Consider the following 17,263-nt stretch of genomic DNA (forward strand, 5'->3'; position numbering starts at 1 on the left):
TGTATAATATTTTATGTCATTTTTTGTTTGTTAGACACTCTAATAACATATGCTCACACCATCTGAGGATCCTTTGAAAATTCTTCTCTGGCATGAAACTTGTGCAGTTTTCATTTCTCTTGTATTTTTGCTATGACCGTAATGAGCTTTCATATACTTAAAATGCTGCTGAAATGTGTCAAATTCAGTTTTGCTAGAGTAGCCGTTAAAAAAAAAAAATGTCTTTGACCATTTTCTAGATTACATATGCATTTGACTGACAAATCCATAATAAGTAGAACAGATTGTACTAAAGAGTCCTTGAGTGTTTCAGCTTTTTAGGTTTAAGGATAAATGTGCAGGGATATTCTACCCTAATTTAGTCAGGACAAGAGGAACAGGGGAGAAAAAAAGGATCCTCAGTTGACTTGTGAGTCCACTATCAACCTAAGGCAGAAGTTCGCTAGCTCTGGGGTGTCACAGCTTCCTAAGACATTTCCTGTAAACAACGGATTCCCTACTGCTGCTAAAAAGAAACACTCAAACTTTTGTTTATAAGTTTAAGAGATTTGGGGATTCCCAGAGACCTCGAGGTGAGGGAGGTCTACACTTTAAGTAAATCTGAAATGCTCTAGGTTATAGAATTCTTCCTGAGAGTTCTACCAGTGTCAAGACAAAGAGGAAATAATGCTAATGCTAGCAGGAAAAGTCATACAAGATTTTACTGGCCTTCCTTTTCATTATAAAGCAATGTATGTGTGTGTGTGTGTGTGTGTGTGAGAGAGAGAGAGAGAGAGAGAGAGAGAGAGAGAGAGAGAGAGAGAGAATTTGCTTATAGCCTAACAGACAGAGCTTTTTTAGAAAAGATGAAACCCAAAGATACAGCATCTACTCTAGAGGACACTTCTTCCATTTCTTCCTCCAAATTTATCTTAGCTGCTGAATGTATTTATTAATGAATAAAATACATGTGTAGAACAACTTTAAGGGCATTTTATTTTTATTTATTTATTATTTTTAAAAAATATATCTTTATTGATTTCAGAGAGAGGAAGGGAAAGGAGGAGAGAGAGAGATAGAAACATCAATGGTGAGAGGGTCGTTGATCGGCTGCCTGCTGCACGCCCCTGACTGGGAATCAAGCCCGCAACCCGGGCATGTGCCCTGACCAGGAATCCAACTGTGACCTCCTGGATCCTAGGTTGATGCTTAACCACTGAGCCACACCTGGCCAGGCGAGTACATTTTAAATGGTGTGAAATACTCTAAGTTATTAGCTCAATTCTCACTGATAGAGTTTTCTCCTTTTTTGTGTCTTCTGCTCATGCATTTTGAACACAAAGGACTTGAAGATGGAAAAAGAATGTGTGGAGCCAGTCTAATTATGACTGTGCTCCGTGAGCCATAACTTATGGCAAATGATATCTAACAGTTTAATTAAAATAAAAGTTTCATGGATGTGTATTGAGTTCATTCCCCTGGTGATGAAAACTTTAGATATTCTAGCATAGCAATGAAATTCTGATAGCAATGCATTATTTTTTAAAATATAAATTAAAATGGTAAGAGTGACCTAACTAAAATCTTTAAGTGCAAGGTAATTAAATATCAGGGCTAATACTCTCCACCTTTTACTTACAATTCTGTAGAGTGTAAGAGACAAGTCAGTCTCTAAAGGGAAGAGAAAGCGGACTGTATGGTTTACGTGAGGCAAAGACAGAGGTTAAGGACTGAGTTCCCAGCTTCAACTCTGGAACCAATATGATTGTTAAACACAGCCTGTTTAACTTCAACACCTACTTTGTTTCTTCTGATTTCATGTCCTTTAAATTGAATTTTCAAATTCTTCTCTTTTTTTGTTTAAATGTGATGCTTTTATAAGCACTCTATAAGTCAATATCTAATTTTTTTTTTTTTTTCTGGTACAAAACGTGGAACTTTGTACGATGAATTCATTGCTCAGAAATAATTCAATGTGTGGTGTGCTGTTGACATAGAAATTCAACATGTTTCCATGAAGGTCCAGTAGAAACAGAGTGAGTTTATAAAATGATACTATTTCATAAGGCATTTACATTATCTTTCTTTCAATCACTATGAAAATAAAAGATAAAAATACCGCCCCCCCCAACTAATCCTGTGACATGAGTGCAATAAATATTTTTTTAAAGCAAACACTTTTTTTTTTAGTTCTTCAGATGTTTAATAACAGTTTGCTGTTATTTATATTTTTTATGTGCTTTTGATCAGATACAAATTTTCGTAGGGAAATAAGCAAACATTCCTAAAAATGAATTATAAACAACTGTGTTTTAGAATACTAAAAGGATTTTAAAACTTTCAATTCAGCAAAGTTAATATTTTTCCTTAATTGAAATAATGGAAAAACAAAAGTGTAGACACTTGAATGGCTCGGGGGAAGCAGTCTTCATGCCCCCAGAGTCATGTTCCTTAGCAGCCACTGTTGGGACCGGCTGCCACTGCAGTCCTGCATCGTAGGCACCATTTTGTCGTCTTCCGAAGGCTCATCAAGACATTGGTTACTGTTAACATGTCTCAAGGTGAGTCTCTGCAAAAGATAACCAATAATCAGCGCAACATATTTAATCTCTAACTTCACTAGCACATCAGATTAAATCTGCCCTTTCAAAAAACCTTTATGATTTTTCTTTTTAGTATAAGCACTATGATACGTTTATAAAAGGAACTGTGCGCAGGTGGCTCTGAATTAATTATTACACAGCTTTCATGGCCACGGTTTCATCATTGTCTAATACACCTTTATTTGCAGATGGTTAAAGAAATTAGCCAACATGCATTGTGCATTGCCAAGAACTCAGGCTCCTTTGCAAAAAAGCCCATTTGTGAGCTCCGAGTTTAGCGGAGGGCTGTAAATATTAACAAGCTTTCACTAAAGCTGAGTTTTCTTCGGCATGTGTTATTCAGTAACCATTTGGTAAACATGCAAAGAGATGTCACAGCTGTGACCCAAATGAGAAAACTGCTAGAGATCTTCCCATTTCCAAATACCAAACAGGCCATAGTATCCGTGACTGACAAATTCATTGTATTAGTGATTATCACAGCAAAGATCTGTCTTACTCGATAGTACGCTTACCATCATTTGGTTTGCATTTCTGAGAATCTTTAAAAAAATTAAAACCAAATTAAAACAGGGATGTGATGGACATACATTTTAAAATTTATATCTATATTTAATTTTTTTCATAATAACAATATTCATTAATAAGCATCCTCTCAGTACCCAAATGTTGAAATGTAATTCCAAAAACTGCATCATGTTAGCCAGTCATTGCACATCTTCTCTTTTGAGTTCACATTTACATTCTGACATTACATATTGTGGACTTTACAGATATACATTTTAAGTCCACATGCCTTATACTAATTGATGCACACACATCATGCACATTTTTGCTCAGCTTCATGGGCAATGCCTAGAACCATAGTACATAAAAAAGTTCCCAACCTGAGGAGGAGCGTCTGAACCCATGAGGCGATTTGCAGGTGTATCTTGTTTGAAATCACCAAAATTAAAGGTAGACTATCTATTTTGGCTCATGATATTACAATCGAAAGTTGGATGAAAAAAATGCAATAAAAATGGTGGAGAAACACTGCCCAGACAGTAGTAATTTGTTTGGATTAAGCCTGCGAACACCCTGAAGTGTCCTGAGAAAAGATGGAATGGAAAATAGGCTTGCGGTGGAGGGAGCTTAATAGACAACAAGCAGGAAATAGTAGAGCAAGGTCATCAGATGTGAAGAGTCCAAGACTGAGGCCCTTGCTGTTGCTCCTTTAATACACAGAATCAAGCTATCGATACAAAAGAATGGAGGAAAAAATGGCCAAAGATAGGCAAGAAGGTACTTGATACATGCTTAGGAAGCCAGAAATCATGTTGTTGGCTTATGGACCAACAACCAACTTAAAAAAAAATTCAACACAAAACAAACAATTTTTTCTAGCAAGTTTTAGTTAAAAATCAACAAAATATTCTTCACTGTTGTTACATACCTGAGGCCCTTTGTGTATAGATGCCCTTTTTCAAAAATGCTACTTACCTTTGTTTGTTTCTATTAGATCCTTTTTTTAAAAAAAAAAAAAAAGCATATGACTTTAAGGATCAAAATGAATATGTGTTGTCAACTACATAAATAGGGATACTTTAAAAATATTAGTGTTGTTCTTTCTAAAAACGTATAAATATTTTCTTTGAAGGGATTCATTAGTAGTCAAAAACCACAACTGGAAAGATAAGCAACCAAACAAAACTCTCTCAATTTTAATGTCGTGCAGTAAAAATAGCAGACATTTTAGGGTCACACAGCCCTAAGTGTAAATTCCTACCCTTCTTCCCCCCACTTACTGGCTGTGAAAACTTGGGCAAGTTTTGAAAGTATTCTGAGCAATCATACTCTTCGTCCGAAAATGCTCAGTTACACATACAAATACTTATAAATGCCCTTTCTTTTTCTGCTTAAAAAATCTGACTTTCAGTCAACTATTTAACTGTGATTCCTTGGCAACCTGGTAAGGGTAAAATGTCAACTATGTTTCTAGGCAACATTGCTTATGGTAAAAATGACCTCTGACTGATAAACCGTATCTGCATCTAACCGACTTCATTACAAATACCTGATAGGGAGCCACCCTGTGGGCTTCTCTAAGTGCAGACTTGAGGTTTCGCAGGTCCCACTCGTTTACGTGAAGCTCTGCCCGTGGAGATATTAGAGACACTGTCCCCTGCGAGGCACTGGGCCCTGTTAGTCCAGGTCGCTGCCTCGCCCACCTGATGCGGCGCCCGCCCCCCTGCACAGGGCTCTCCTGGACAGAAGCCGGCTCCCATAAGCACTGTGGGCCGCTGGGGGAAGCCATGCAAATGCCGCTGAGAAACAGGCTGTGGGTTCGCCCTAGAACCTGCCCTGCCCCGGGAGACGGCATGTGAAGTGTGAGAAGACGAGGCCCATTGTTGGCAGCTCCATCTACCGCTTAAGGTGGCTTTAAAAACAGACTAAGAGAATACATGTAAATTGCTCTATACACAAGTTCTCACTGTGCAAAAGGTGCAGGCCTTTCCAGCTTCCCAATGCGTCTGTACACTGCCCGTGTCTCCGATGCATTTCTAGTCTAAACAACACCCTTGTTCCCTCTCCTCTCTGTACCTGTCCCCGGCTGTGCCATGAGCATGCCAAGCCCCACCGTGTCCTCTACTAACCGCCTTTAACTGCTCCATCTGAACGAGAAAAACTCCCTAACTTCCCCTGTGTTCTGATAGCAAGGTACTGAAAAATGTAATATACTTTATTTACAAGACAATAAACGCATTAAGATAAAGAACTAGGACATGTTCTTAATCGCACTCTTTACGAGAGTTCTATACCAGTTATTTTTAAAAATTAAATTAGATAATGATTCATTTTATTGGTTACTGAGGAGATATTCACAAATCATACAAGTAAGAGATAAAAGGTACATTTTTTTAAAAAAGGTTTATTATAATTATATCATTTAACCAATAATCTTAGTCTTCAATAATGCATTTGCTTAACATTTCAGCTTAAAGTAATAAAGTCCAGAAAGGATATGCTATATCTGCACACAATCAGAGTATATGAATTAAAATGAACAAAATTAAATAATTTCAATGTTCCAAACGAAATCCATTTTTAGCTACGATAATTTTCTTATTGATTTTTTTTCAGCACTAATGCAAAATCTATTGTCTTATAGTCATGGCCAGAGTTAGCCTATTTATGCATACGTATTTGAAATAAAGAAACAACTAGAAAATACCTATTAATTAATTACAGACTAGACCCTACTTAATATATGCACACCCCAAATTACGGAGCTGCTAAGAAGTAAAAGAAAAACAACTCTGGAGAAATATAGCACACAAAGATCTTTCTTAATCGCATTTTAAAGAAGTTTCTAGATTTCAATAACAAAAATACTAAACTAGTATTAATGAAGTCTGCAACACAAACCTCCAAAAATTATTAGAGAACGTAATCAGTAGGATTCTCAAAAATATTTCTAAAAACTTCCGCTCTTGTATAGTTTCTTAGTAGCCACTTTTGCAAAGAGCTATCCTTACATATTTCCACAGTGGGCTGTTGGGAGCCATCAGTTTCTGTTCTTACTGAGAGACAGGCCTGGGTGTTTATATGAAGGAGGGTGTGGGTCTGTTTGACAAAGAAAATAATGAATAATGACAAAACCAAGTACAAAGGCAGGAATCAACCGATCATTCTCGACAACGTACAATTTGTACTGGGTCAGAATGGAAAGCACACGTCACAATGATTGCGTCCGTGGAGCTGTGAGCCACATCCGTTCAGGTGGCTTCAGTGTCACGTGTATTTGGCAGGAGTAAATGAAGACAGGACTGAGACTCTGGAGAAGAGCCAGAGGTCGAACGATGAAAATTTTGGAGAGAAAGGGTGATATTCTCAGTGTTCATGCTAGTAACTGGATGCTGTCAGCGTTACGAGCTTTATTTTGTAAGCATGGGTGTTCCAAACCGTTGACTAGCTCACAGTTTTCAGTCATGGTCCTTGGCTCCACTCCTTTGCTGCTAAGGCCGGGGGGGAAATCTAGGGATGATTTAGCTCTAAGGCTTGGCTTTACTTTGTACTCACATTGTTTCCACTACCTTGTTGCAGGGCTAACCTGGTGTGTGAAGAGTCTTCCACATATATACTGACTGCCACACTCATCTCAATGTCAATTAGGAAGTTAACGAAAGAAGGAAAAATTAAAAGGTCAACGCCATTTGGGCTCTTAATTTCACTTCATTCTCCAAACAAGATTGGTAATTAATTTGTCTGTGTCTTGTTTTCCATCTATTTCCTCAGAAGGAGCAGAGCTCCAGGAAGGCCAGGGACCATGACTGCCTACATCACCAAGCCTAGGCACTCCGTAGGTTTGTTGATTAAACCACTTAGTGAAAGGCTCGTGCAGGAAATAAATTTTGATAAAATTAACTACATATATTGAGCAGCCTAATGGACGCAAGTCATTGTATTTTCCATTTCAAAGACTGACTTTCTACAGTAAAAGGGTAGATTGAAGATTTATGAAGTTAGAAAAGATAACATTATTGCATAGAATAAATTTTATTTGTGAAGTAACAGTATATAGTTTGATTTGTTAAAGAAACTAGTTTTGGGGGTTTTAAGCAAAACTTGAATTTCCTCTCTATATTGTTTAAAATTTCTAGGTTTGATAATCGTCTACCTCAGTGATTTTTTGTTTTTCAGTGAATTTTTCTTGGTAAATTTCATGTTGACATCAAAGACCCCAGTATTAAGTGATTATGAACTTCATGCATCATTAAAAAAAGATTATAAACTTTTCCTTGGTTTGAAACAAACACAAAACTAGATTTTACTTATGCTCAGGAAATGTAACTCCAGAACATGGATACAATATAAAATTTTCCATAAGAAATACTTTTGTAATATTTTGCCCCAAAATATTTATCACTTGAAAGACCATAACATGAATTCAAAGAACTTTCATGCCAGGCACTTTTAAGAAAAATTAGAAATCTCAAACAACCCCATTGAGATAAAAATTATTTTTTATTAAAAAAACCTCCCACCAAACCATTCAGTGTTTTCATTTGTTTGAAAAAATAGCTTAGTTTATTTTTTCTGAATATTTTGCCTAAAAGAGATACCAATTATTACTTCATATTTTCTAGTAAGTCATTTTTAACACTTATATTATGCAAATGTATGTAATAGAAGTAACCTAATTAAACATCCTTGACTTTATATTATGGGCATCTCTCTTATCATTAAAATAATCTAAAAACATAGGAAATAAACAATTTCTACAAAGTAGATTTGCCAAAAGTCTTTTAACTTTTTCATTTGGGGGTAATCTCTGTCCAGTTTGGACCTACTATAAAGAATTCTTTGATAAGTATCACTCAACGTCTTTCTCGACATTTATAACCATTTCTTTAGAAATAATTTTTAGAAGTGAAATCACAAGGTCAAAAGTACAAAAAATGCAATACTTATTAGTAAAGTTTAAAAAAATCTATAATAATTATTTTGTAATAACAGCGGCAGCAAATATTTCTTGTGCTTATCATATGGCAGGATAGTAGTGGTTGTCAGTTTTACTGCATCTGCACTAGTATTGTGTGTTGTCATTAAAAACATTCCTTGACAGATTGACACCATATATAAAGAAGTGGATAAAAGAAAACACATGGAATAATTTTTAAGTATGTGTTTTTAATAGTTACTTAAATTACTTTTTTCCATTTTTATTGGCTATTTACATTTCTCCTCTGCTGTTTATTCAAGAACTTGCATATTTTTATGTTGTGTGTACATTTTTTTTTCTTAAAATTGCTCTTTGTTATATTTGTTGCAAATGCTTCTCACAACTTTAGAAGACTCAGTCATGTTAACTCAGTTTTGAAGGCAATGTGCTATACAGGCTGACATGCAGCATAGTGCCAAATGCCTCTTCCTATCGCTTTATTTAAAATATTCCCTTGAAAACAGGGTAATATGAACACTAAGCTACTATTGGTTTTCGTTAATATTATAGCACAACTTAGCTGTACTTCTCTGAAGTAAAAAGAATTAGTATTTCCTGGGATTTATAAAATTTTAATCATGCTACTTTAAAATGCATAAGAAAAAATGAATACTTCCTCCTTTAAACATATTTGCATGTCTGCATCTAAGACAAGATATGTCATGGAGCATCCCTAAATCTACCCTTTTGGAGATACAATGACTCCTGAAAACCAATGAAATCAGGCTGGGGACACAATTTCAGTGACAAAATAAGAATCACAAATTATAAAATTAGAAACACCTTTTACCCTTGTGTTAAAATAATTAAGTAAAAATTTTGATATTTCAATGAACAAGTATAAGTGACTGTATGGTTGACTGAGGAACAATCATACAGTCTCAGTTTAAAAGATGCTATACTAAAAGTTTAAAATGAAATTTAAATGATTGTTATTATACATAAGGATAAACAAAGTAAGATAAATTTAGACTGTTACAGATACTTAATTTAACATTATTATTATTGCAAATACAATAAGATTTCCCCTATTGATCAAGTACAGAATAAGCTATTTAAAATTAATATAATAAAGTTGTTATTCAAAATGTTAAATATGATCCCCTGACAAAGTGAACTGTGCATGTTAGTGATCTTTGCACAGAGTAGTTTAATAAACAAGTGTAAACGTTTAATAAGCAAGAACTAAAATCGCAATACTAAACTATTAAACTTGCTATTCACTAATTGATTCTATATAAGAAACCACAGCTATGGGTCAGTGGGCACATGGGAAGGTAGCACTTGTCTGATACAGGCAGGCTTCGGAAAGCAAATCGAGCAACTGTTTTTATCGGGAATGCTACGCAGGGAAGTGGCTGGGTTGCCAGTTAATAGATCACTTACCTTGAAATTATATTCCCATTTACCTGCTTTCTGATAAGGTAAATAAAAGAGGTAATAAGTAAAGTCTACATATTAGCTTCTGTGATATCAGTAAATAGCAATCCAACGTATTTTACCTACTGAAAAAGAAATCCCTTGCATTGTGACTCTGAAGCATTTGATACAGATGGATGTTGAATTCATAACAATATTTTCTCAGTCAACTTGCTCAGTCACATGAAAAACAAGACTTATTTTTAGCATCATATTTTGCTCCTTTTTTTTTATTGTTGCTTAGTGTTTGTTGAGCATAAGTGTTCTGCTCTAAAATTAGATCGTCACACTGTATGTAGCTGCCTGGATGTTCAAAAGAAACTGTGATTATGTGCACTTATTGCAGGAAAATGTGATTTTCAAATGGACTGGAACACGACTGCAATGTTCAAGTACAATATAAGAAAACCTGAATAAAATAGAAAGGATGACTGACAGACCTTTATAAAATAATTTTTTAAATGCTTCAGTGAGATGAGAGGTAGGGTTTAGTTTTTTCTTTTTCCTTTTTGTCCTGAGTCAGTGGGCTTTCACAGCACCAGAGTGTTCAGGTAGTTTATTCGAGAGATTCTAGATCAGGTGAGGATTTTGCAGATTTGCTAATGATGCTCAGTTGCCTCCGAATCGAACACATTTGGCCAGGACTAGGTGATACTGAATTAAATCCATGGCTGTGTTATTTAAAAAGTATTTCATTAAGAAAGTAGGACACTGTATTTTAAATCAAAGTTGACCAAAGACATGTATTTTTTACCGTGTGCTTTATTTCATTCAAATAAAAGTAGAAGCAATTAGATACTAGTTGTATTATGAATATCGATAGCTAAAATCTGTAAGCAATTAGAACTACAGACAAAGTAGTTTCATGACTGCCTGTTTGTCTCAATAGACACTTACTGCAGAACATCTTTCCAATGATTAAGGAGAAATTCTATGTGAATCCAATTTGCTACCACAAATAACTGATGGTATTTCTTTCTTTCTTTTCTAATACTGTACATTTAACATCATATCATCATCATTAAAAACATCTAATTGTTTCTAGTTTTTCAATGACCTCCAAAGGAATGTAATAGAGTGGAAAGACTGCTCGGTTAAGTGCGGGAAACCTGAAGTGTACAAACCCAGAGAGGGCATTTAAAAACTCTAAGCTTATGTTTACTAATGCGAATACAAATACGATATTATCATCTTATAGGGCTATTGTTAGGATTGCCTGAGAAGACAGATGAAATTATAGCCACTCGGTAAACTTTATTCCCTTCTATTCCCTACCCCCCAGTCACCTAAGAAGTAAACAAACCAAAGTAGCTAAATAGGCTCCATGCTTTGAGGCTCTGCAATGCTGTTTCCATTTTTCTCCCATACTCCCACAAGTCTGCTCCTATTTATGACTTGCTTTTCTAAGATTGAAAAGACTCCAGGAGATAACGTGACGGGGTATTTCAGCTGTTCACACTGTGAGCTGCACAATTGCAGTGATAACCAGCTTTCTTTGAATACTTTATTAGGCCCTAAATCCTGCCTCGCAGCTGGCGGTGTGATCTTTGTGCTTTTGAGCCCCCCGATCAAGGCTCAAAGAAGATCTTGAAGGTAAGTCTCAGCTCTGTAATTCTCTGAACTCCACCAAGTTTTATTCGGCTTTGAAACTGCTCCACCTCAGAAGTTTCTCAAAGAATACTTTTGCCTTTGGTAGCAAGAGGTAAAGAATAAATTAAAGCAGCAGCAAGCAGCACTTGTCTACTTTTCACTGGCTGGAATATGAAAAGACGAGAGCTACCTGGCAGTTACTCCTTCCAGTCTCGGCGCCCTCACCCTTCGGCTCGCCTCCCTCCCCACCTCTCCGGGAAGCCTTGTCATCTTCCGAAGTGTGCACCTGCCCTTTCCTAACTTTGCAATACTTTGCAACAGTCTATGAAAAGCCTAAGGAAGACAAGTAGTTTGGCCACTGTCTAAGCCTGTCCTTGTCAAACTTTAATATGTATGCGGATGCCTTGGGGATTTTGTTGAAGTGCAGACTCTGATTTAGTGCATCCAGGGTGATACTTCAGATCAAGTTCCCAGGTGATGTTACTAGTCCTAGAATCACACTTTGGGTAGCAAAGATTGGGACTGTTCTGTAGACTAAAGTGACCCTTATCCTAAAATTTAAAAGAAGAGGTAATTGTAAAAAGTAAATTATATTTCCATTTTACTTAAAAAGCCATTTCTTTCTTTCCTGACTTTTTCACAAATAATATGTCTTTTATTTCAAAGCTGAAATTTCCAGAAAGGCAATAAATGCATCATTCCTATAATTATTCTATTCTCTTGTGACTGCTCTATATTGTGATTTATACATTATAAATTTGGCAAAAAACTTGCATTATGATTTAAATTTTTAAATTTAGACAAGCTGAATATCACAATTTAATTTTGAAAACCTAAACATGTAAGACAGCATATTAAGCTATGTTACAAAATTATTAAGATGATTGGAAAGTTTATTTAAAAATAAACATTTCTCAATATATATGACATAGTATAAGCTTTATTTGTATGTGTTGTAGAAAAAAATTTATGTGATACAAAATATTACAATAATCTAAAAGTACTGCAACAGATAACTCTTACTCATCCAAACAGTAAATTTACAAAAATCATTTCTTTATCTTAGGGGAGGTTATCCAATTTTTTTTTTTCACTTTTCTTTCAAAATCCCTTAGTATTTAATAATCTTCCTATTGGCTGATAGAAATATAAATAAGAACACATACATAATTATCAACAATAGTTATTTCAGAAATGAAGGAATCTTAGTCATGACTATAAAAGCCATTATCCACTCAAAAATTATATAAAAGTTTAAAGATTAAGAGTGGTACATTCTAAAATTCAACAATGCTCTGTCATAAAAAATACGTATACCCTTTTCTTATAAATATATGTTAGCTTTCTTTCTTTCTTTTTTTTAAAGATATATCTTTATTGATTTCAGAGAGAGGAAGGGAGAGGGAGGGAGAGAGAGAGACAGAAACATCAGTGATGAGAGAGTCATTGATCGGCTGCAGCCCGCAACCCGGGCATGGGCCCTGACCGGGAATCGAACCCCTATCGCCTGGATCCTAGGTCGACGCTCAACCGCTGAGCCACGCCTGGCTGGGAGCTAGATTTCTTTATTTTAGCACATGCCCAATAAAGTGATGGGATCCTAGGGGAAACTAAAAATGCAACAACAGCAACAAAACGTTTTATTTAAAAAATATTTCTTTCAGAGTTTCTCCTTTTTCTGTCCATTTGTCTGTACTTTTCCTCACAGAAGCAGTAGGAAACTGACCAAAGAAAGGTTGAGATTGACTCCGACGTCTTATCAGAGGAAAGGTTTCCTGCAGTCTTGCTATAAAGGGAGGTAACAGCCGAAGAGGACAGTAAGGGTGGCCGGTAAAGAAGGTGCGAGGCACTGGGAGGGGAGCTGAGCGGAGCAGCTGGGGCAGCGGGCAGGCTTCATTCAGGGGCTTTGCCTCAGTTGTGTCCCAGAACAGGGGGTGGATCAGAGAGCTCGGTAATTTTATATCAACTTTAGGACCAACGTTTAACTCTGTGTAACTAGTTTCACATCATGTAAGAATTCAGGCAGTTTTCCTGATAGTCCACTTAAAAAATGACAACATCATGCAAATTAAAATGACACTCCAAAAGTTTTTCAAAAGAAGACTTGTTAAAGTATCAATAATACCAACAACTCTGCAGATTGGTTTTGAAAATGTTCCCCTTGCAGAGAATTTTAAACTTTCATAGAACTCTGCACTTGTGAAATTCATTTACCTCTATTGTGTTATTTATCATGTAAGAACGAAGTTTACTTCCTATCTTAAATAAATCACCAACCATTTAATAACGTGGAAAATGTAACCCAGACGACAAATTCATTTTGTTAAGCAAAGAGAAGTGAAGGAAATGAAGTTGTTTCAAGGTGGCTTCCTTCTGCAGAGGAAAATATTTCTTTTTTATTAGCTCCATCTGATGGTTGATCTGGTTTTTACACACTGCCTGGCTATAAATTCCAACAGTAATTTTATCGTTTTTTTCTCCCTGTCTTCTCTCAGAAAGATGTGCTATATTGAGAAGATGCTGCTTAGCTGATTAGGTACCTAATTAGTTTATTGAATTTTGCAGAGTATTTACTATTATAAAGAATCTTTAAGCTAATCTTGTCAGCTTTTTGCTTTTTTCCCTTTAAGGTGAGAAGCATAAATGTTACAGATTAAACAGTGTAAAATTCAAAATATGAAAATATTGTTGTACATCTGCAGACACACCTCTCAGATAAGCATAGTCTGCCCTTCGCCTTTCTGCTGAGCATGGATGCATGATAACAAATGTTAAGCACATAAAAATGACTTTATGTTTTTCGTTTATATTTTATACTTATGGACTAGTTTGGCAAAAATCTATTTATATAACATACCATCCTAATATCATCCCATATGAGCATGCATGCTTTGAAAGTGCAATTCTTACGATGCAGAAAAAAATAAGTTAGGGTTTAAATGTATTTGAAATACAGGGCGAGGCAAAAGTAGGTTTACAGTTGTTCACATGGAAAATAGTACAATAATTAATAAATAATAATACAAGAATAAACCCATTGTTTCAGGTACTCACAACTGTGAACTTACTTTTGTCCCACCTTGTATTAATTCAGTTAAAGCACTCAAAAATAAGTTAAGGAAAATACTATACCTCAGCATCGTACTCCCATAACTGATTTCCTCTCATATGGTGGCATTTTAACATGGTTACAGGCCCATTGAGTCTAGAAACATCCAAGCACAAGTCATCGGTTCGGATTTCTTTGTCAGCGGTATAAGAAAACACCTGAAAATATAAAATTCAGCTAATAAAGTAATATCTTCTTAAAAACAAACAAAAAAATGTCACAGTATAGCAGACTGATCTGTGGGAGTTTTCCTATCAGATACACTTTTCAAATGATCTCTGCTGTGTGATCTTGAGAAAGCTTGTTCATCTCTCCAAGTCCTTTCCTTCAATCACAAAATAGGGACAGTGTCACATGTTTTATAAGGTTTTTGTGAAGCTTCGATTTAACAAACTAAATTATGAAGCGCTTGTTATTTGCCGGCACCAAATTCCCTGCACTATACTTACCTTAAAACGCTCACAGAGGTTCAACAAAATAAAGTTTATAAATTGCATAGAGTGCGATAAAGGACAGTCCTTGTTCCTACCACCATATGCCCAATTCCTCACCCTGGAGACAATGATGTTTATCATAAAGAAGTTTAAATCTTTCCTTCCATAACATAAGTACATTACCTAAATTCTATTAAATATTGTCAGTGGGTCTGACAATACGAAGGTGGTAGAATTGTGTTCTCTAGAGAGCTCATTAAGGGTAGGCTCTATGCTTATCTCTCTCATATGGTTTTGGCTGGGCTTGACTACATTTCTCAAAATATCCAAGAAATGTCAAGGTGATTGTAGACTCATTGTTAGCTAATTCTAACTGATATTCTATAACCTCTATTGTTTTGTTCCTGGTATGAATAATTTATAACATTGATTACTGAAGTTTTATGAGAGCTATTAAGCACATAACTATAAATGTTGCTTTCTTCCACTAGCTCTGATAAGCATGGTTCAGTATACTATGGGTCTCTGTTTTTTTTCCTCCTGCAATGTCAAGAGGGAGTATAATAAGGAAGGTGATCTCAGGGTCTTTTTGTTTCCCAAAGCAGTCTGATAAAATCGGAGGAAGTCAGCTCTACAAATCACTTATAAACTCTGGAGCCCTACCCTTTAAGCTGAACAAGTTACTCTTGAAAGGACTGCTGTGACAGTCCTGCTATTCAGGGTTTCTCTGAAAATCACAAGAAGTCGGAAGAGGAACATGCAAAATCAATGACGGAACCCAGAAAACCTCTTAAGCCAACGTCTTAAAAGGAAATTCTTCACAAAGGTTATAGGTTCTACTCAGCAATATAAAAACTTGAGAAGTTCCTTTACTTAAACTATATAAAATATAATCTTTGTGGCATAAAATTCAGGAAAAAATATCCTATCTTTAATATTTTTAATGTTCATACTTTTAATGGAAAATAAGAATAACCAAAGTAATAGTAAAAGAAACACACATGGAAGATAGGTATTTGTACAAACATGGTTAGTATTGTTTTTAATCCTCACTGGAAGATATGTTTACTGAATTTCAGAGAGAGAGAGCAACATTGATGTGAGAGAGAAACATCAATCAGTTGCTTCTCATATGCTCCCTGACTGGAGATGGAACCTGCAACCTAGGCATGTGCCCTGACCGGAATTGAACCCGCAACCTTTTGGTGTATGGGATGATGCTCCGACCAACTGAGCCATCCAGCCAAGGCTGGTTAGTATTTTTAAAAAATAGAATTACAGTAGTGCATCTTATCCATGGTTTTGCTTTCTGTGGTTTCAGTTACCTGTGGTAAACTGCCATGAGAAAGTGTCAAATAGAAAATTCCAGAAATAAACAATTCATAAGTTTTAAATTCTTTGCCATTCTGAGTGGCATGATGAAGTCTCCCGCTGACTGCTCCATCTTGCCAGGAATGGGAATTATCCCTCTGTCTGGCTTATCCGGGCTGTATATGCTCCCAGCTCCTCAGTCACTTGGCAGCGCTCTGTTATCATGTCCATGGTCACTCTATCACATTGTTTGCATTCAAACAACCCTTATTTTATTATTATAATTGTTCTATTTTATTATTAGTTATTGATGTTAATCTCTTACTGTGCCTAGGTTATAAATTAGACTTTATCATATGCATGTATGAATAGGAAAAAAACCATAGTATAAATAAGTTTCCGTACTATACATGGTTTCAGGCTTCCAATGGAAGCCTTACAACATATTCTACCACAATTTTAAATTTTGACTGATGCCTTCATTAGTGAAGTCTGATTATATGTTCTTTTACCAGAATTCGAAACAATTTCTCCCTTTCTAGTTACCACTCAAATTGCTTTATCAAATTGGTTACCAATATTTATTCTTACTAAATCAGAATTGAGTTACACAAACACTAGATTTAGCATTTATTTTTAGTTGGTCCAATGCCAGATTGACTCTGACAATTGATTACATCAACATCTGATTGCTTTAAACTAAGGTGACTAGAAGCAGAGTAAAATAATCAATTTCTGTGTGCTTCCATCGATTTTAAAAGAGGAATGGGGAGGAAGTTAACATTAACTGAACAACTTATCTGTGTTAGAAACCATGTGTGATGACTCAGATATTATATTAAATAAATTTGCACTTTTGTTACATTGTGCAATTATATTTATATTCCTATGAATGCATACCAACTTAATGGTATGGCAAAGCATAAGTAGAGATCTTTTTGTGTGTTATATGAATTCAGTAGCTTTGTAGTGCTTTGAAAATTCTGTGTTTTATATCTAATCTTCATATTTGTTTAAATACATAAAATTATGAGCTATCTAACATTACGTAATTTGTAATCTGTTGGTAATAGCAGATTTTCTCCCCTTCTCTACCTTGGACTGCTTTAGGTTGGAAGCCTGCAGTGGGATAGGGCAGCGTTGACTTCCCTAGTTCACTGTCTTAAGTTTCTTTTTTTCATTCTTACCTCCCTTGCCCACTCCCAAATCCCCCCCAGGCTGTTAATCAGTGTTTGATTTTTCCAGGGTGGTGAAAGGATAGGAAAGGTCTTAACTGAACTGTCTCTTTATAACTCCTGGCGTGGCAGAGATTTAAAGCTCCCTCTCCTGAGTA

General features: G+C 35.7%; 1 protein-coding gene across 1 annotated transcript in view; it reads right to left on the reverse strand.

Moving 5' to 3' along the window:
• Window positions 1-1,841: 1,841 nt before the first annotated feature.
• GALNT13 (polypeptide N-acetylgalactosaminyltransferase 13) overlaps window positions 1,842-17,263 on the reverse strand; it is a 417,763-nt gene continuing 402,341 nt past the window's right edge. Inside the window, exons 12-13 of the mRNA XM_081141998.1 lie at window positions 14,209-14,343; window positions 1,842-2,548 (exon numbers count right to left, since the gene is read on the reverse strand). Coding sequence (XP_080998124.1) covers window positions 2,408-2,548; window positions 14,209-14,343 — 276 coding nt within the window. The 3' untranslated portion in view covers window positions 1,842-2,407. The remainder of the gene's footprint in view (window positions 2,549-14,208; window positions 14,344-17,263) is intronic.

Source organism: Miniopterus schreibersii (genome assembly GCF_964146895.1).
Source record: "Miniopterus schreibersii genome assembly, chromosome: 7".
NCBI classification, from domain to species: Eukaryota; Metazoa; Chordata; class Mammalia; order Chiroptera; family Miniopteridae; genus Miniopterus; species Miniopterus schreibersii.